The 21,204-nt window shown below is 42.1% G+C and overlaps 1 protein-coding gene across 10 annotated transcripts in view; it reads left to right on the top strand.

The window, feature by feature from the left end:
• RHBDD1 (rhomboid domain containing 1) overlaps nt 1-21,204 on the top strand; it is a 133,042-nt gene that overhangs the window by 77,522 nt on the left and 34,316 nt on the right. For 2 of the 10 annotated variants that reach the window (XM_027049017.2, XM_027048992.2), the window contains 2 exons: nt 1,913-2,056; nt 8,270-9,400. In XM_027049017.2, coding sequence (XP_026904818.1) covers nt 1,913-2,056; nt 8,270-8,376 — 251 coding nt within the window. In that variant the 3' untranslated portion in view covers nt 8,377-9,400. Of the gene's footprint in view, nt 1-1,912; nt 2,057-4,607; nt 5,529-7,117; nt 8,000-8,269; nt 9,401-9,449; nt 9,638-11,248; nt 12,350-21,204 lie in introns of those variants that run through there. The other 8 variants (XM_053215874.1, XM_053215875.1, XR_008295588.1 and 5 more) reach the window with 7 other exon arrangements.

Below are 21,204 nucleotides of genomic sequence, written 5' to 3' on the forward strand. Positions count from 1 at the left end.
GCTCAGAGCCTGCAGCCTGCTTCAGATTCTGTGTCACCTTCTCATTCTCTGCCCCTCCCCCGCTCATGCTCTCTCTCTCTCTCTCTCTCTCTCTCTCTCTCTCTCTCTGTCTCTCACAACTAAATGTTAAAAAAAAAAAATGACAACATGTGTCCATTTAAAGACTTGCCCATGAATGTTATTCACAAGAGTCAAAAGGTGGAAATAAACCAAATGTCTATCAATTGATGAATGTGATATAATCACACATGGAATATTATTTGGCCACAAAAAGGAATGAAGTGCGGATTCATGCTACAACGTGGATGCACCTTGAAAGCATTATGCTAAATGAAATAAGCCAGACACAGATCACCACATATTACATGATTCCATTTATATAATTGTCCAGAATAGTCATAGCTATAAAGACAGAAAGTAGATTAGTGGTTACTTAGGGCTGGGAGGGACAGAGGACGATAGTTAACGGGTACAGGTTTCTTTTTTAGGGTGATGAAAATGTTCTAATATTGGTTGTGGTGATGGCACAACTCCATGAATACACTAAAAGCCATTGAGGTGTATACTTTAAATTGGTGAATTATATCATATGCCAATTATATCCCCTTAAAGCTGCTATGAAAACATAATGAATAGACACATATACTTTGCATGACAAATATTTGTATAAATGTGTATCATTACATTAGATTATCAGCTGAAACTAGATCAGCGTGTTTTATTATCATTTCACTGTTTCTATGAAAATACTTTTTGAGTGCCTGAAAATTCCCATGGGAGATACTTAAACTGTTTCCCTTTTAATCTTGCATTTTATTTATAACCAACACAAAAGTAAATTTTCAAATAGCCTCAGGACCAATTATCAAATATTCTGAATATGAAATCTTAATTAACCAGATTCTGCCCCACAACGTTCCTCTTTTTTAGCTTGATTGTCAGGTTTTTTCCCCCCGTACTCTTACTAAAACAATAAGAAGTTTAAACTCAGGCATGTACTATGTTGGATGATACGGAGACATATGACACAGGACTTAAGGATACAGGGTAGGAATTTTCATCAACAACCAAAAGCACATTAATTAAACATTTAAAAACTCCCCTCCAAAGGTTATGATAATAGAAGGAAAGAAGGGATAAACAGACTATTATTAACTTCTCTCTTATTACACCAGAATTAGATTGGTAATCTTTAGAGGGAAAAAATTCTCTTTCAAACAAATTACATAAAAGTGGGCAGTTAAAGGAAATGTGAGGAATAAACTCAAATTAACTTAAGATTGATGGAAACCCCTTGCAGAAGTGAACTTTGCTCTGTAATTGACCTTTAGTAATGGGCTTTGTAAGTCTGATACTTAAAGCATCATTTAATGAGCAGGTTGTTTCTTCTCTCGTTTTACCCAGCAACCAATTTCTTGAAAGGACCATTGATAGAAGCCATGTTCTTTGACATACAATTATAATTACAGAGACACTGCCTTGTATATCTCACTGTAGTTATTAGTGTCCAAAGTATCATACCCAGCACAGAAATCCTGTGGTTTCTGCCTTAAATGGTAGTCTGCCTCTCATTGTATGGAGCCACAGACAGAAAGGCTCTATCAGCTATCATGTCAGCCATTCCCTTGACTTTCGTGAGCACTTCACAGAACATTCCCCAAGGATTGTGTAGCTCTGAACTGTAAGAATCCACTCCAGTTTCATGCTGGGCACCGTGGGTACAACAGTGATAAGACCTACGACTGCCCACCCCCACGGGGGCATTCTCCATTTGTCGTCTGGTTTTATTTTGGCAAGTATCACTGTACTCAAATTGATGACATAGGTCATTTTACTGTCTTTGCTTAATGAAAGAGAGAGTGAAAAGAACAGTACATGGCAATGTTCTGTAACCTTTTCCTTGTGACTGTAGGCTACTCCAGATATCAGGATTATTACCCCCACGGCATGCCAGGTTACTCTGAAGAAGTACCCAGGGACTATGACGCATACACAGCAGGACTGAGTGAAGAGGAACAACTGGAGAGAGCGTTAAGAGCCAGCCTCTGGGACCGAGGTAGGAATTTGGCGCCCTTCTCTTTTTTTAAAGCATGCATCACATGGTGAGATGATCTGAAAAAGGACTATTTGTCACATATTAAACTTTAAATAGGTTATAAAAAGGATATGTAGATAAAAAAAAATATGTGTAGATTGTCATTACAAAGAATGCGGTGTGATGCCATATTCCCAGCAACCTAAGCTAATGAGGTGCCAGACTATGTATGTATTGTTAAAGCTGTTCTTTTTATAGGTTCACTGCACACAGTGCTTTGGCATTAAAGTCAGGAAACTTAAAAAAAAAATTTCATAGGTGCATGAAGGAAGGAGTTTGCCTTGGAATCCATACCTATAAAGCAGGTATATACCACTGTATATCAAAATATTGCCCACAAACCTTCCCCCAAATCACAAACTTAGGGTTCCACTCCTGACCTACTGAACCAGTCTCTCTGGGGACAAAGCCTAGGAATGTGTATTTTGAGCAGGCTTTCCAGAAGATTCTTTTACAGACCAATATATGAAAAGCACTGTATTTATTTTTGCCATCTTTGTTGTGAGTTTGGCTTATTACTGTTACTGGTGTTTTACTAGTGACGAAAAACCATCCATTTATTCATTCAATACGCATTTATTAAGGTCTTGCTGTGTTTCATGGACTGTGTTAGGTACCACAGGGAATACAGAGAGGTAAAAGATGAACTCTCCCTCAACAAGCTCGCAATCTCAGGTACAGGAGATGCCTGCTAGATGCCACAAGGAACAGGTAACCATCGTGTCAGGTGCTCAGGTGGGAGTGCTCAGCTCCGAGAGGCTCAGGCCAACTGGTAGAGGCAGGAGAAAGGGGGAAACTCTTCCTTAACCACGGCTACCAGACGCTCCCAGAAGACTTGGACCTTCCAGGACGTGTGGAGTTTGCAGAGATGGAGGCAGGCCTTCCAGGCAGGAGTCAGTGTCCCGTAGACCGGGCAGCAAGGGCGTGGTCCATCAGCCCTCACTTTCGAAGGGAGCATTAAGAGAAGACTGGGAAGAAGAGTGGGAAGCAAGGCTGTGGCCTGATCCCAGAGGTCCTAGAATTAAATAGGCCAAGTGGAAAATGGACCTGGAATGTGGTGTGAATGGCGGTAGAGTCCTGTGTGCCCAGGGACGTGATCAGAGCCGTGCTTTACGAATCTGTCGGCACCACAAAGAAGGACTGAGCACCTGTTGGGGGACCAGGCATTATGCTAGTTGATAAGAATGCATCAGTTATGACAACTTGCCTTCTGACTGTAAAGAACACAGTCAGCAGCAGCAGCAGTGAGCATGGAGGTTGAATGACAGCAGTGGTCCGAGCAAGAAATGAAAGCCTAAATGAGGAAGGCAGTGAGAGAAATGGAGAAGAGACAAGTCAGTATTTCTTGGGTGAAGCGTATCAGAATTATGGTGTATAAGTCACCTATTACCATGTAACAGATCACCAAACACACACTCACGGATGCACACAGACACGCACACAACTAAAAACAATAAATATTTTTTCTTGCTCTAGAGCATATAGGTCAGCTGGCCAAGCTTAAGCAATCTTGGCTTGGCCTCTGTGCTAAGGTGTCTGCGGTGGGTCACCTGGAGCTGGTTGCCCCCGGATGAGCCCATTCACTCACCTGAGTGACCATCGTGTGAGGCGATGGTGGAGATGAGGCCATGCACCCCTCCTCATCCAGCCAGCTGGCCCAGGCTCACCCACCAGGCCTCAGCCCAAGGGCTCTGAGAGAGTGAAAATGAGGCTTATGCTGGTGCATTGTCAATTCCATTGTACTTGTTGCTGAAACAAGTCGCCGCCCAGACTCCTGGGATGCAGAAATAGAAGCCACCTCCTCATGGCAGGAGCTGCAAAGTCACGTTGCAAAGAGGATGGATAGAAGGAAAGGTAGAGAGTTAGGGCCGTTCTCATATCATTACATCGTGTCTCTTCCAGGGATTACTAGTATCACAATCGCTAACAGCATGCCTCAGCCTTGGAGTCCTAACTTCTGGGGGTAGGGCCCCAGAGCCTCTATTAAAACAAGTTTTCATGATTTTATTCCTATGCACAGAGGGGTTTAATCACTACTAGGCATGGCAGGAAATGTTATGGGACAAGTACAGTTGGAGCAAAGCTGTTGAGCCTGGGCTTCGTACTCAAACTTCGTTTAGGATACCCCGAGGGACAGCGCAAGGGCATTTTTTGAAGTGATGTAACTATTCTGTGTCTGGATTATTGTGGTAGATACACAACTCTGTATTTGTCAGAACTCACATACATGTACATCACAAAGTAAGTTTGCCTGTAAGAAATTTTAAAAAGGTAAATGAAAACTAGTAAGAAACCCAATGAAATAATGGGTAGTCCTGCAGAGACCATCAGCGACTACAAAAACCGTCACCTAAAAGGTTGTTGAGAGGACAATGAGGAAGTTATCACAATGCTGATAACAACAGGGGCAAATGTACCTTTGCAACAGAGAGATTTGGTGTCACCACCTCAATACACTGATCAAGCTTAGCGGTGTTATTAATGCGATGGCCTGTTGTGTGTCTCCTCTTAGGATGGAGTATGAGACACCCAGCATCATATTCTTCCTAAAAGTATTTAACTTGACTCCGAGCCTCTCAACATAAGTGTCAATATACAGGAAATACAGGAAATAGAGGAGCAGGCTGAGTAACACCATGGAGAAACAATTAGATGAAACATGGGATTTCTGCAATTCAATGAGACTGGTCTCCTGAGGGAAAAAAATAAAAAGCCATGTCAAAAAAAAAAAAAAAAAAAGAAAAAAACAGGGTGTTGTTTTGTATTAAGAGGAAATAACAAACATAACATGAGAACCTTAAAAAACTGACTGTAAAAACAGTTTTTGGGAAAATGGGAATTCTGTATTTGGACTAGAGATTAGATGTTAGGGAAGTAATCTGACTTTCTTGGATGTGACGATGGTATCATGGGTAAGTAGCAGAAAGTCCCTTATTCTTGGGAGATACACACTGAAGTATTTAGAAGCAAAATATTGTGATGTCTGCACCCTACTTTGGAAGGTCAGCCGAAACAACCCTGTCCCATACGTCTCGCTCTCCCCTCCGCAAGTACCGCATTCAGATAGATTTGGGAAACACTGCAAGGCTATAAAAATATAGCAAACTATATTCCCTTAAGGATCCAGAACAGCGTGATTCTAATTAATTCTGCAGTTGGGAAACCAGTTTATTACATGAGTGTTTTCTAAACTCCTTTGACCACAGAACTTTATTTTCAGTGAATGATTTCAAGAGCATATGGAACTAGTTCTAAAGAAACTAACCTAACGAGACTCCATGAAGTACATTTTACAGACCCAGGTGGCAGCAAAGGGATTAGCTTTACAAATTGTTTACATTAATTTCAGGTTGATTTTCTTTAAAACACTTTGTGATTATGAGACACCATGGGACACCTGGGTGGCTCAGTCAGTTGAGTGTCCAACTCTTCATTTCTTTCTCTCAGGTTTGTGAGATCGAGGCCTGCGTCGGGCTCCATGCTCACGGTTCAGAGCCTGCCCGGGATTCTCTCTCTGCCCCTCCCCTGCTTGTGCAATTGCTGTCTCTTCCTCTCTGTCTCTCTCTCTCTCTCTCTATCTCTTTCAAAATAAATAATAATAATAAGTAAACATAAAAAAAGAACAAAAAACCAAAGAGACATTGCTTTAAAAAATTTTTAATGTTTATTTATTTTTGAGAGAGAGACAGAATGTGAGTGGGGGAGAGGGACAGAGAGAGAGGGAGACACAGAATACAGAAGCAGGCTCCAGGCTCTGAGCTGTCAGCACAGAGCCTGATTCGGGGCCCTAACTCACGAACCGTGAGATCGTGACCTGAACCAAAGTCCGGATGCCCAACCGACTGAGCCACCCAGGCGCCCCCAGAGAGACACTGTTTTAAAGGCCTTAAAGGCCTTCTTTAGCCTTTTTTTCCCTATGCAAAAAAATATTTGGTTTGAGTTCATTTTATAAAATTCTGACTGCAAAGTACATACTATTTTGTACCTTGTTTTCACTCAGTGTATTGTTGTAATCATATTTTCATATCGCTAGATTTTTTGAACATCCAGATCCTCCACATATTAGATTTATACCTAAGTATTTTTTTTGGAGGGGAAGGTAGGCTATTGTAAGTAGTAATTTAAAAAATTCTATCTGTTGAGATTATTAATCTGTTTTTTCTTCTTACATTATTTTGATTTTCAAAGCTGAAGAAGGTTTACGTTCCCAGGATGAGGCTCACCTGGTTGTGACATTTTATGGTCCATCCTGGTGAAAATGCCATGTGCCCTTGAAACTGACGTGTATTCTTCTCTAGTTGGGTGGAATATTCTATAAACGTTAATTAGATTGACTTAGTCCAGCACCCCTGGGTGTTCCAATCCATTCTTATTCTCTACTTGTTCTGTTGCGTACTGCATTTCGAATTATATGAGTTACTATATCAACATATTATATTAAAACATTTATATTAGTACGTATATACTATATAATTCAGTATTACCGAATGCCTAGGGTTGCTGCGGTTACCTCCTGTACACCGAGCACTTCAGATTCCTCCGGGGTTACCTTGTTTCTGAGGGTGGGGGCTGATTTGCTGACGAGGTTTTCTCCATGTCTGCTTGACCAATTTCAGCCTTTCCTCTGCGCTGCGGCTCGGGCAGGCCCCCCATGTGCTCTCATGCCCCTCTCCCAGGCACACGCTGCTGCTGCTGCTTACTGTGTTTTATAGTCTCGGGTGGCTGGCAAGCGGGGTACGCTGTGATTAGGCCTTGATCTTAGGCAGTGGCTGTGTCCCTGTGATTAGAGTTGTGGCCTTCCCTGTGTTCCTGTCCCACCCCTAGGTCTAGAGGTCCCTCTTCATTTCCCATCCCCCTATCCTAAGCTGCAGTAGGTTTTTACCATTTCCCTTAGGGAAACCGCGGTTTTTGCCTTTCTCCCAGGCAATGACGGCTTTTGTTCCATGGGGATAGAGAGGAAGGATCTGAGCAGCCTTTTGTTTTACAAACTTTTCCTGCCCTGACTGCTCTTCTTTCTCCCAGGACTGAACCAGGAATGACAAAGGATGCCATCTGTGGACTCACCTGTCCCTTGGGGGAGGCCCACAAGAGGTTCCGAGAAGAGCCTAGAAGTGGGTGCGAACTCTTGTATATCGTAGCCCCCAGTACACTTTGCATTATACGTCCTGTGAACATGGTCTGTGTTCTCTGGCTAGCTCACACTAAGCCTGTAGCAATCCGTTCATGGTTTTGGCCGAGTTCTTCTGAGTGTCCATCAGAGTCCGTCCTAGGTGAGCAAGTGCTCAGGTACCTTTTCAGACTCTGTTTAGCTGCCTTACTGCCACAGCTCTCTGATGGGTTCAAGAAAAAGTTACTAACTTGCAGATTGGCCAGCATTTATGTTTATTGTAAGGAGAGGAGTGATGCTTTCCCTAGCTTTCTACACCCCAAAGGGAAGCTGGAAGCATTCCTGGTTCTTCACTGGAGTTTGAATCTATCACTCTTAGTACATTTGTTTGTTACCTTTTTGTGTTTGTGCGTTTGAATAAGATCTTTCCCTCACGAAGTAGGTAGAATCTATAGTCCTTTTCAAAAAAACTGGATGCTTAATTTTTTCTCTTTGATTTCCAGTTTTCACAGTACGAAGTTGGTGTAACAGAGCAATACTGAGACTTGAAAGGGCCAACTAATAGAAATTCATTTGGTTGAATGCCAGTCCAGCAAGAAACATCCAGCGCCAATCAGTTTCAGACTGTTCTTTAGTTAAATTATATTGGAGGAGGAAATTCATGAATCAAGGTAGCACCTCTTTAACTTCAGAATTTGCTGTTCGCATAGTCCTCAACAGGACCTGGCTGTACATGTCCCGAAGCTCGTGCCGGGAATAATAATCCCAAAGTAGCCTTTGCAGGAGAAATAGCGAAATCCCTATTATTTCAAGGAGCTTGCACATTTACTACTATCAACAGAAATCTTGTCTTGTTTTGTTGGCAGTCTCCGCTTTTATAAGCACGTCCAAGAGGCAGCTGATAGCACAATAATAGAAAAATTTTGGAAAAGAGCCATCTCTTTCTTTGAGTCAAAAGGCAGATGCCAAGTGGGAACATTAGCTCATTGCATTTTCTTCTCCCCCCTCCCCCACAATCCTTCTATGTATAATTTGTGCCTTTTTTTTTTTTTTTTTTTTTTTTATAGCCTGCCACCAAGTTCAGCTGGCGGCTGGGTGCAAAGCTGTGTCCTTTTCAACTTCTATCTGCCAGCCTGGAGCATGTGTACTGGTTAAAGCTGGAAATCCTTGCTGACATGTAGAGTAACTTGTGCTTCTTTTCTTAGACTCTTTCTGAAAGGCAAATGGCCCCAATCACACTCTGGCTCTCGTGAAAATCAGGCAGATCTGTCACCCCCCCCCCCGCCCCGACACACACACACCATACAGTTGGGGTTGCTGGTTGGCCATATGTGAAACCATGGTGGGATATACTACAAAGGTCTTGGCTTCAGAATGAAACTGGTTGCTGCTTTGTCTCTGAGTTTCTCGATGGAAATTGCCAGGGGAGCCATTTTGGAGAAAACAATGTTGGGGTTCCAAATCAATATCTAGTGCTTTTGTGGTTAACAGATTATTTGACAATATCTTTGAATCTTGTTTGTAAGCATCATGTGTTCATAGGGACCGTTGAGACACATTTTAGGTAAAAAAAAAAAAAAAAAAAGACTTGTACAATTTTTCTTTCTTGCTGAAGCTACACCAAGATATATAAGAGCCTGTTTCTTTATTGTGTGGACATGTTTGCAGAAAACAGATGCATTATGTTCATTCTTTTTATCTCTCCTGGTGTGGTACAAAGCGAAAATGATGGGAAAACACCAGTGGCCTGCATTTCAGTCCTGGCATAGTAATTAACTAGCTTTACATGAGGTGTGAATGACTGAATCTCCTCAGACCTCTGTTTTTATTTTTATTTTTTTACAATAAAGAGGTGAGTTGGGTCCCCTCTTCCTTTTCCATTATTCTGTGGTAATGGACTGAGTAGGAGGAGGGTAGCTGGAGTTTCTGGGAAACTGTCAGGAATGTTGGTGTTTGACCCATGGGTGTCAGGGTTTAGGGATGACACTCACACAGCCATCCGTGGCAGACCTGAATCGATACAGACGTGGCTTAGATGGTGGTGGCTCATTCAGTTGCATGGTTATATGATCCTTCCTTGGCCCAGTGCAGGCATAATGCGGTTGGCAGTTTTTAACATATGCAAATGTTCACGGCTGGCCTGCTTGGCTTGGCAGAGGCGTTACGGGCCAGGACAGAGATGTACAGCTAATTCTGTGTGACCACTTCTTTTTTTTTTTCTAAGTAAATTGGTGTGTTTTCTCCTAGGACAAGTTTCTGTGTAATGAACAAGTACCATCTGCCAGATTGTCTAAAAGCAGTCTCGTTGCAGAACGCTGCCTTTGGACCATGGTTCTTGCTTGCAGCTCTGTGTTGGGAGATACTTCAGCGAGTGAAGTTTGACATTTGAGACTGTGTCTAGATGTCAAATTGTGCCCGTAAAGAAACATAAGCACGTGAGTTTTAAAATCTGTGAAACAACACGTGAATATCCCAGCCAGGAAGAAAAATCGTAACATGAGTGGGCCCGAGTTCTGTTTCGTCCCTGGTGGGAAAGGAGCCGGCTTCTCTTGAAGTCCCATATTTTAAAATATTAACCATAGCCCGCGGTGACTGAAATAATAAAATAGAAATAAAGATACATGAAATTTAAACATATTTGGGATCTTGACAGTAATAGTTACATGTGTATTTATAATTTTTCCTCTGCCGCTACCCCCCACGATCACCGTTTATTAAAAGGCATTATTCAGATGCTAATGAGGAGATTTAACAATAAAAGTATAAACAGAATTGTAATGAATCAGTTCCACCCACCCGTGTCCCCTCCATCCTCTCCCACACTTGGAGACCACTTCTGGGCCACCAGATCTTAATGGTGTCAGGAATATTACCCAGTACCCTCATCATGTTCCTCAGGGTCATTATTCATGCTGTTACTCAGCAAGTCTGTATTTGAGCCTCTTGTGTGTATTAGATCCACGAAAGCCATGTAGTAACTTTTGAGTTGGTCATTTTACTTACGCATCTGTGAAATTCTCCTCTTCAGCAAAACCATCATTCCCTAAGTTATGTAAGAATTCTGTAGACCACCAAATTTACTGATACAATGATTTGTATACTCAAGCTATGTATACAGTTTTTAATCTCAGAAGTTATGTGTATAGTCAGTGTCCCATAAAATCAGATAATTGTAGAAAACTATTAATATAGACATTATTTCCATAAAGTGTATTAATTTGGAAAAGAGATATCAAATAGTGCTTTAAAATTACAGTGGATCTTAAATTCTTATTAATCAAAGCATGGAGAGTATGAGGAAATTTCTAATCCCACTTATTTATACTAAAATATAATACAAAACCATCTGGTTTTTTTTTTAGCTGAAGGCCCAGACTTTGTTTCATAGACTCATTAGTTGATGTTTTCAGTGAATTGGATTTTATTTTCTCTTTATTTGAGCCTTTTTGATTCCTCTTTAAGCATTGTAATTGCATATCACAGTGACTACATTTAACATTTTTCATGACTGTATCTTAATATTTCCTCTTCATCTTTGAGTTTAACTGACGCCAGTGATGAGTTTGGCATTCGTAAAGAGCCACCTTTGCTGAGCATGTTAAGCATGTGACTTTAGTTTAAATCTTGGGGATTAAATCTTGGATATATTATTGTGATCCTTTGCTTAATTTATTTAGATTATTTTCAAAGTCAATGACAAAGAATTAGGACAAAGCAGTGCCATTTTCAAATGTAACAGTGATACGCTGGCATGGACCTTAGGAGGCATCATATCTGACACCTGATTTTGCCCAATGAGGAAACAGTCTAAGAGAAGCCAAGAGACTTAATATCCCATCACCATCTATATACATGTCTGTTAACTTGGCCTTGATTATTGTTGACAGTGTCCTGCCCTGGGGATGCAGGTGTGAAGTAGGCAGGTGGGAGGAACTGGGGAGTCAAGACCTCCCTGGAAGGTGCTAGATTGGAGCCACATTTCTAGAGCTCCCATGAGTCTGCCCTAAAGCTGAATCTCTGAGTGAGTTTTCACAGCCTCCTTGTAGGCCTGACTGCAGACAGACTTCTCAGCTTTTCTCTGTCACCAGGGGCAGAGTCCACCTGACTTTCGAGGGAAGGGAGACAGATGATAAAGTGTGACAGACGGCTCTGATGTACGTGTGCTAACATCTGGTAAGATGTGTGCCGTGATTGCTGCGTGGTTCTGCTTCTGTTTCGCCATCAGAATGGTCAGCACTCAACTCCTTTTCTGGAAGTTCTACCTGAATTCCAGATGTCCTGAGGTGGACTGTGTTGAGGACCTAAGACAGTGATGATGGCTAACTGAGCTCATCTATAACAGTCTTGAGAATTTGGTTGTTTGTTGTTCTAGTTATAAAAGCAATATATATTCACTGCAGAAAATACAAATGAGAAAAGAAGACAAAAAAAGAACCCATAACCCCAGCACCCAGAGAAGAACCACGTAACATTTGAGGTGTACCCTTGCAGCTACCCATAACATAGGCACCCAGAAGAAACCACAGCAAATGTTGTGGTGAAATTCTTTCCAAGTCAGCAAGAATTAAGTGCCTCTCCGTGGGACGAGGAAGGTTCACATACCCACACAGAACCCTAAGAAATAAGCATTTGCAATTATCTTTGTTATTTCAGATTGTGAAGCAGTGGCATAGAGAAGTTAAATGACTTGCCCAGGGTCGCATTCTAAGTGGTAAACACCAGACAAGAAGGGACACTAGTTGGGACACTTTTATGTCTTACCAACAGAGCCTGTTTAGAAGAAGCATTTCTAGGCTGCTACTGAATTGTTGATGACAGGAGAGAGGTTTTCTCCGTATAGTCAAGACCTAACTGACCTGGAGTTAGGTTTGTATTCTTGGAGATGGTTTGGCTGATGTGATGTTCCTGAATTCAGAACCCTGAAAACGGAGGGGGGTGTGGCTACGCCCTTTAGAAAGACTGTATTACTTCCAGAATAACAGTGACATTTCCCTCACCGTCTTCTTCACCTGTCCATCTATGATTGGCCAAGCCCTGTCGTTTGGTTGGATTTTGGTTTTTGTTTAAGCAACAGATCCAGATTGGTTTAAAAATTGGATAACAAATGTTTGTTTTGTAGGGAAAGAACTCCCTCTTGCACAAGAAACCTGCACCTCAGGTACCTTAAAGGACACACACTCAAAAAAAAAAAAAAAGTGCTTACTGTAGACAATCATAAATAATCTTCTGAGCTGTCATTCGTTTTTACCAAAATGTATAGCATATGAATGTGAAAATACTGTTTTTAATATAGAAACATCAGTGACATTTTAATTAAGGATATTTGCATCATTCATTTTAATAGGGCTCTATTTTTGTTCAGTAGCTTTCCTTTAAAAAAACTTTTTTTAATATTTATTTTTAAGGAAGAGAGAGAGAGAGAGACAGAGCACGAGCGGGGGAGGGGCAAAGAGAGAGGGAGACACAGAATCCAAAGCAGGCTCCAGGCTCTGAGCTGTCAGCACAGAGCCCGATGGGAGGCTCGAACCCCTGAACTGCGAGATCATGACCTCGGGATTAAATCTTGGATATATTATTGTGATCCTTTGCTTAATTTATTTAGATTATTTTCAAAGTCAATGACAAAGAACAGGACAAAGCAGTGCCAAAGTTACCTGAGCTCAACTGACTGAGCCACCCAGCCACCCCTGGTAACTTTCCTTTTAGAGGAGAAATGATTGAGAACAAAAAGGAATGCATGTGCTCACATTAGGTGTGGCTTAAGACATCAGAATTTGACATCAGGCTGTCACACATTTCTCCTGCTCCTCAGGAGTGGGAATTATTCCCGTGAGAATTTCCAGTGTCATCCACTCTGCCTCTCAAAGCCCTCTTAGACTTGTGCTATCTTCCTTACACTTTGTCATGTTGTGTTGTGTTGCTAGTAAGAAAAATCAAGTCATATGTTGGTTTCCATTTGTTGTAGACTCACAAATGACTTTCACAGTGGTCTAGTTTCATCACATGGTGGTTCTCCAAGGGTCCAGAACTATTTATAATTCTGTTGTATTTAGTTACGGAGAGCCAGATGTGAGAGTCATGCATACTATGTATTTATATATCTTCATGAATCTCAGTTAGGGACCAGAAATCTTCCTGTGCCACATCTGTGTTACATAAATCTATTTTTGTTGTAACACAGGACCAAAACTGCAGTGTTAGGAAGATTACTATAAATATTAAGCTGATTAAAATTACATTGTAATCATCTGCTTTGGAAAAATTGCAGATGGCCTAATCATGCCATGAGAAGGGACAGGTCAAATAAATTATGATATAGAATAATACTCAGCCATTAAAAAGACCTAGTGAATGTACAGTAAAAAAGATTGGGATGATATTTAACAAAATGCCACTTACCCTTATTTCTCAAGAATAAGATTATGGTGACTTTTATTTTCTTATTTTGGCTTAACTCCCTTTTCAAAAATGTCTCCAAAATCATGTAGAACCTTTATAAGGAAAAAAATTAGTAAAATGAATCTGGGCATTGCTAAAACTGTTCACGCGTAGCCATGCTCTTCTCTGATGTTCTCCACGTCCCCATTCCACCTAAGGCTTCAGGTTGTTTGTTGTGGAGAAGGGCAGACACACCTCATTCATTCACCTCCAGCCTCCGCAGGCTACTCATGGGCAGTCAGAGTGATGGAGGAGACTGAGCAGAGCCCAGATCCCTCCAGATCCAGTCTCCCCTTTTCCTTCTTGCTTACCCCCTTTCCCATTCCATCCCTACTCTGAACCTTCCAGGCTGAAGTGATCCACACACTTTAGGCAAGAAGGCCGACTGCTCCCGTTATTAGTAGCTAGCTCTTCCTGGCTACTGCAGTGACTTCTTTCTTAAGGTTCCAGAACATACTGGATTCTGTCTTACTCTGAGGCTGCTTTAGCACAGAGTTTCGGAACCATGGCCCCAGGCAGTTCCATTTTACCTGACAGTATGCGAAATGGAAAGCTTCGTACATTTTCTCGAGTGGTGTCCTTTCCTATCTGTTTGTTCCACTTCCTCTGAACAAAAGGATGTGTGGTGGTTGGAATGCAGAGGTTTGGGTCACCAGGGAAAGAAGTCTGGCATGCTTTCCGTGGGAGAGTGTTGTTTTATTGCGAAATACAGTTTTGTGTCACTAGAAAACAGTATGGGTTGACTCTTGAATCACTACATTTAGAATTCTTTGCAAATCCCCCTAAACAACCCAAAGCCCAGTAGTTTTTAATTTTCAGCTCAGTGAGACTAAAAGGAAACAGTTTGCTTTTGGCTATGGTGATGCTGAAAGAACATAAAATGTAGCTAGCCCAGCGACAGTAAGGGAGATAAAGTGTTTAATAAGTGTCTCCTAGAAGAAGTGACATCTGCATAGAGCACCTGCTGTCTTCATTATAACTTTAAATAAGCTGTGTCTCTGGGGGTTAGCAGGGCCCTTCTTTTGGCACACACTGCTGTGACAAAGATACATTTTAAACCCCAAGTAATTTACTGTGGAATAGAGGATGCTTTTCGGTGGGACATTTGCGGGTGCAGAGGGAAATAAGTCCCTGACTTAGATAACTCAGGCCCAGTAAGTCCCGTTTTGAGCATAATTTTGACACGATGACCGTTGTCAAGTTATGACATTTCCTAGCCCTTGGTATCCCTAATTATTTGCCAATTATCACTTTAATGTTTTATATATCGCAGAGGCATGTAAACCAGGCTTCTTAGTATGTGGGCATAGCTGTTTAGAGCAATTCTGGCTTTCTTTGTGCGCTTTGAAGAAGGGGCCTGAGCAGTGCCTGTGTTGATGGCTTTGTTCTGTTATGGTTTTACTCATCACAGTCCCGCATATGGGGACCCAGGGGTGGGTAGAAGCGGAAGTTCTTTGAGGAGTACCTTTCTCAGAGAACCTTTCAAAAATCCATTGCTGGGGTGCCTGGGTGGCTCAGGCGGTTAAGCGTCCGACTTCAGCCCAGGTCACGATCTCACGGTCCGTGAGTTCAAGCCCCGCGTCGGGCTGCGGGCTGACGGCTCAGAGCCTGGAGCCTGCTTCCGGTTCTGTGTCTCCCTCTCTCTCTGACCCTCCCCCGTTCATGCTCTGTCTCTCTCTCAAAAGTAAAATAAACGTTTAAAAAAAAAATTAAAAAAAAAAATCCATTGCCATTCTGGCAGATTACCATCTAACCAAGAATGATTTCCATAAACAATGGCTGTGAAAAACCGTGGGGCCCCAGAAAACAGTATTTAATCAGCAGTGTGGTTCATCTTATTAGCTCAAGGAGAAAATAACTCACCACCAAATTCTACTCCATTATAGATAAGATTGTTTGAAGCCAAAATCAAAAACATCTGTTGGGGTTTTTTTGGGGTGTTTTTTTTTCTTTTTTTTTTTTAGCTGTGTGAAACTTACGCTTTGTCCCCCAAAGCAGCAGCAGTTTGTACAGATGCTGTATACCCTGTGTCTCTAAGACCTTGACACCATACAAGGGGGACATCTTCAGAGTTAATGAGCAATTAGGACATTCTTTCCTGTCAATTAACTGGCAGAATAATGAGATCAAATGAGCACTGTCCTTAAAAACCCCCAGACTTGTATTTGCTGAAAAAGCGTATCTTCCTCTGCTCTTTGCAGTTACACAAATAGAGAAATAACAACTTAAAATGGAAATAAAAATTGCGCCTAGAGCAAACAGGAGACAGAGGCATACAGAGAGGATGCCGTTTACTCTAAGCTCGGAATTCACGGGTCTTCCTCCTGTGTGGCTGTAGTGACATCATAACAATCTGCCATCACCTTCATTGTCTTAAAGATCGGCAGATGGGGCACCCAGGTAGTGAGCCTCCTTTCTCCTATGAATGAATGTACGATTCCTAAGTTTGGGGGCAACCTGGGTATTGACTCTAAATTTGAATTAGTGTGTTCTAGGCTATGGTCCATCTCAGGATTTTGGCTTTCCTCTGAAAGTGATGAGTACTGAAGGGTTTGAACCAAGAGGGGCGCCGAGAAAATAGATGAAGACCCTGAGATAAGATGATGGCCTGTTGGAGAAACTAAGTTGGCTGGGGCTGCAATATATTTTTCAGGTGGGGCCCCAAGTGGCAAGATGGGCGGGAATCAGGTTGTGAAAGGCCCTCTACACTGTGTTTAAGGATTTTGTACCTGGCCCTGGGGACAGTGGAAGCCATTGAGTAGGTGAGCGATAAGATCAAATATGGATTTTCTTTTATTATTTATTTTTGGGAGAGCACAGGGGTCAAGGGGCAGACAGAGGGGGACAGAGGATCCGAAGCGGGCTCTTTGCTGACTGGCTGACAACAGCGAGCCTGATGTGGGGCTCCAACTCACAAACCACAAGATCATGACCTGAGCTGAAGTCGGATGTTCAGCCAACTGAGCCCTTCAGATGTGGTGCCCTTCAGATATGGATTTTAAGATCACCGTGTGGGGATCAGGCTGCCGGGGAAAAGATGGAACTTAAGTGAGTCACAGCATGACAAGCACCGTTGTAAGTGACCTATGCATATGTATCCATGTGTGTGCATGTATACACTTATTTTAATCCAACAACAATGAAGTCAGTTTTACTATTTATCTTTTTGAAAAAATTTTTTAACGTTTTTTTTTTTTTATTTATTTTTGAGACAGAGAGAGACAGAGCATGAATGGGGGAGGGGCAGAGAGAGAGGGAGACACAGAATCGGAAACAGGCTCCAGGCTCTGAGCCATCAGCCCAGAGCCCGATGTGGGGCTTGAACTCACGGACTGCGAGATCGTGACTTGAGCTGAAGTCGGACGTTTAACCGACTGCGCCACCCAGGTGCCCCACTATTTATCTTTTTGAAAGAAGACTAAAGCAAAGGGAGGCTGACCGAGGTCACACAGCTGGTAATGGTAGAGCCACGATGTGAGCCTATATACAGTCTTAGTTCCAGAGTCTATGTACTTAATCATTACGTTATTTTGCCTTTCATAGGGTATTGGTAGGATTATCATCATATTTTAATTCATAATAATAGCACTAGTTTTCTATGAAACACTTCTATTACTTTACTAGCTCAGTGAACTTTTGTATTTATACTCATTCCTTTGGGATAAAATTAGAAATTTCAGTGAATTAGAGTTCTGTAAAATATTCATCAAGTTTCCAATGAAGTTTTCCAAGTAGAGGTTAATTAATGTCTTCTTGGTCAACGTTAAGCTTTGTATGGGAATTTGTGTGACAAATTTCGTGGTTGAGTGTTTTCAAGGCCTTCAGTGGATACATGTGAGAGTCCAGGGGATATGAAATTCCAAAATGCCCGCCCCCCACAGGTAACACTCAGCTAACTATGATGGGATCTTCCAATTCAGTGGAAAGACAGGAAAGGCAGCATTAAGAATAAAGGAGAGTGGACTTTTGAGAAGGAGACAGCTCACTGACATCCAGGAGAACTGAATATGTTGGTAACTGCAGTGACCTCACTTGGTTTCTGAAAACAGAATAACCATTGTTATCCAGTGCGTTTCAGTAAGTGAATGGTGACTGTGAGTGCATCCAAGGACTGTAATTCAAGAAAGACCAAACATACAGTTGACGAGTATTTAAGTAACTAGAGGAGATGTTTCAGAGATTTTGTTGGTACTCAGCCACCTGCTTGTTAGAATCACCTGGGGAGGTTTTTAAATTACCAGGCAGAATCCGCCACCACTGGGGTTGGGGTGAAGAAGTGTGCAGAGATGCCTGCATGGGCCCAGGCACTGGGATTGTGTTGTAAGCTTCCCTAGCCTTTAGATGGAGAGATACTTGAGGATCAAGGTGAGACGTTCCCATTTATCTCTGCTTCACTCTTAAGGAGCTCTAGCAAAAGGCAGTGGGCACTTTTGTTTTTAACTTGGAGGTACAGATAATCCCACCCATTTCAATAGTACCTAGATTTCTAATTTCTTTGTATATGACTTTTAGAATATATGGAAAACCCATATTGTGCCAAACATGAGCAAGACAGCTGCCCCCTCTTCCTCCAAAATGAAGATAAGACCACATTTCCTTCCTTAAGAGAACTAGGTCAGGTGGGAGAAAGAGGAAGGTGTGTGGAGGGAGGGAACTAGCAAGGCATCAGCAAGAATAGCTATTATCTAGGTGACACGTGCTAATTAACGAAAAGGGGACTGCTGGTTGGAAATGTTTAGGGAGGGGAAGGAGGGAAGGAAAGGAAGGATGGAAAGGAGGAAGGGAGGGAGGGAGGGAAGAAGGAAGGAATATACTCTCTTGACATGTCTCCGTGACAAAAAAAAAAAAAAAAAAAGGAACCATTAAGCCCATCTTTCATCACATACCAATTCTTATTGGAAATCATGCAGTTAACAAATTGGAAAGTAACATGTTTGGCTTTTGTTTATTCTGTTCTCTAGACCCAAGTTTTTACTGAAGAGGAATGTTAACATAATGCAATGAATTTTCATGATTATTGCTCGTAGTGCTTTCTTTTTATTATTTTGCCTTTTAACATGTTTCTTATTAGAGGAATGATATCGTCAGCCCTTTTAGTGGTAAGGGAAGTTGCAGTTCACAAGATCACCAATTAGAGACGATTAGAACCTGGCGGCTTGGTTGTGCCATTTAAAGAGAGCTCAGCTGACACTTCCAGAAACAGTGCAGAACTGTTAGTCTACGAGCCCCATGGCTGTGGTTTCACCTTAGAAGAATCACACAGAGTTCTTGTTAACATACTTATTCCTGGGATTTTCACTCTGCAAGGGCGTTAGGTCCTAACCACCTAGGCATTCTGCACCCTCAGAGGAAAGGGTGTTATTGGCTAGAGCCAGAAATCCACATCATTACACTCCCCACTGTTTCTACCATATCATGCAAGTTCATTTTTAAGCATAATATGCAATCAGAAAAGAAACCGAGTTCTTCACAGGGCAATAATGCACATAGTGACCATTTCTAAAGATTCCCCACTACCTTAGAGGACCATCAGTAGGATCCTTTGGTACCTACATTTGCTTTGAAAGCAATTAGCAACTGGGGTAGAGGTGGGAGATCATGTCCTTGAAATAAGTTTTAACAGGTTCCAGTGATCCGTGTGGATCACCTTGCTTTTTACTCCATCACTAGGAACTGCGGTGGATTTTCTGTTACCCTGTATTTAACAAGTATCCTTGTGAAAGGATCCAGAACATTCTGCAGCTAGATTTTCTCCTTATATATTATTTTGATGTTATAAACTTTTGGCCAGATTGGTTTTTAAGGTACTGCATGATTTTTTAAGACAAAATTAGGGGTCGACTTAGCACATTGTCTGATCTTGCATTTTTTATACAGAAACGGATTTTTGATTGAAACCATTCATAGTATGGACATCTTGCTCTATTCAGAGATAGAAGATCTTTGAATCAGGAGGGACCTTAGCAGATGCCCTCTCTAGTCATTCCCAAAGCGTTCCCTGCAGCGCCCACGAGACAGGCCATCTTCACACTGTCAGGGAGAGATGTCTCTTGAAGGACCTTGTCAAATAAAATACAGAATAATTTCGTCTTTTATGGACTGTTGCCAAGTTGATACTTAAGGGGATTAAAACTGAAGTGACTTGATGAACTGACCTCGATTTAAAATTATTTTATGGCATTTTATGGTAGTCATCGGGTAAAGCCATGCTCTGCCTACCGAGAATTTGATTACTATTTTTTATGTGTAAAGGGGAAAAAGGAAAAAGCAGAAAGAGCGTAGGATCTGCAGACCCCTCAGTCTGCGAGGAAGCCCTTTGCATCCTTGCCTTGCCACCTCAACAAGGTCTGGGCTTTGCAATCAGTCGGTCCCCTGTTGGAATTGCAGCCGCCTCCCCTTCACCAGGGGAGGGGTTTATGGGGATTTTGTGGCGAGGGAGTTAGGCCCTGCTCATGGCGCTGTGGTGTAGCCACCTGAGACAGAACGGAAGGGCACTTGGCGCGGAAGGGGCCACCTCTTCTGGCCACTTTGTTTCCCTCTCTCTTTCTCCGAGTGTTTTGTCTCCCCACTTCTCTTAGATCACTTACCGAAGTCTTTTCTTTTGGCATCCATTTCAATCTCGGAGATTTCTCCAAAAAGCTTATACTGGTAATGAACACTGAAGCCACTAGCATTTAGCAAGCCCCTTTCAGGTACCAGGCATAAGCAAGCACCTTACAAGCATTTTCCTTTTCCATTTACTTTTTGCAAGAACTCAGGAGACTGGCACAGTTGAGGCCCAGAAATTAAATGTACTAGAGTCGAGGTATGATCCAGACCTTTGTCTGACTCCGAAGCACTTCATAACTGCATGTTACTCCAAGGATCTCCTTGGAACGTTCACTCTGTTTCTACCCCGATCCCAGGTAGCCGTGATTATGAAAACGGTTAGAGCCAGGACAGACTCCGCCTGGGCGGTGCTCTCAGCCCCTTGCGTGTATTGATTCTTTGGAGGCTCACCACGGCTCTGTACAAGTTCTGTCTCTATCTCCATTTTTCAGGTCAGGAAACCGAGGCACAGAGAGGCTAAGTCACTCACCCACTTACCCAGGGTCACATAGAGTTAAAAGTGGTGGTCAGACTGTGTTTCTGCTCCCTCCCATTGCCTTTAACTGTCCTGGTTGTCCTTTCTAGTTTTCCAGCAACATGAGGAATTCTCTCCGTAGCCTTCCTACAGTCCTTCTAAAGCAGTGATGTATTGGCTGTGTGATCCAAAGGCTACACCAGGAGTAATGCCTAAGCAAGGAAGAACAAACAGCAAATTCATTAACCAGGAATCTATTTACAGTCAATTCCCAAGGCTCATGGTACAGAGGAGCTTCCACATCATTTAGAGCTGCTAATAAATGAAAAGTCTTTGCATCTTTCCAAGTGTCTTGATATTTACAAGTCTCATATTTTACCGTAGGAAGCGGCCTCAACAAGCATATTCATGTGTTGACAGTCCTAATTAATACAAGTAATTAGTCCTGACAGTAGAACTGTGAAAAGAAGACCCATTCATAAATTTGCTATCATTATGTTA

Source organism: Acinonyx jubatus, chromosome C1 (genome assembly GCF_027475565.1).
Source record: "Acinonyx jubatus isolate Ajub_Pintada_27869175 chromosome C1, VMU_Ajub_asm_v1.0, whole genome shotgun sequence".
Classification (NCBI taxonomy): Eukaryota; Metazoa; Chordata; class Mammalia; order Carnivora; family Felidae; genus Acinonyx; species Acinonyx jubatus.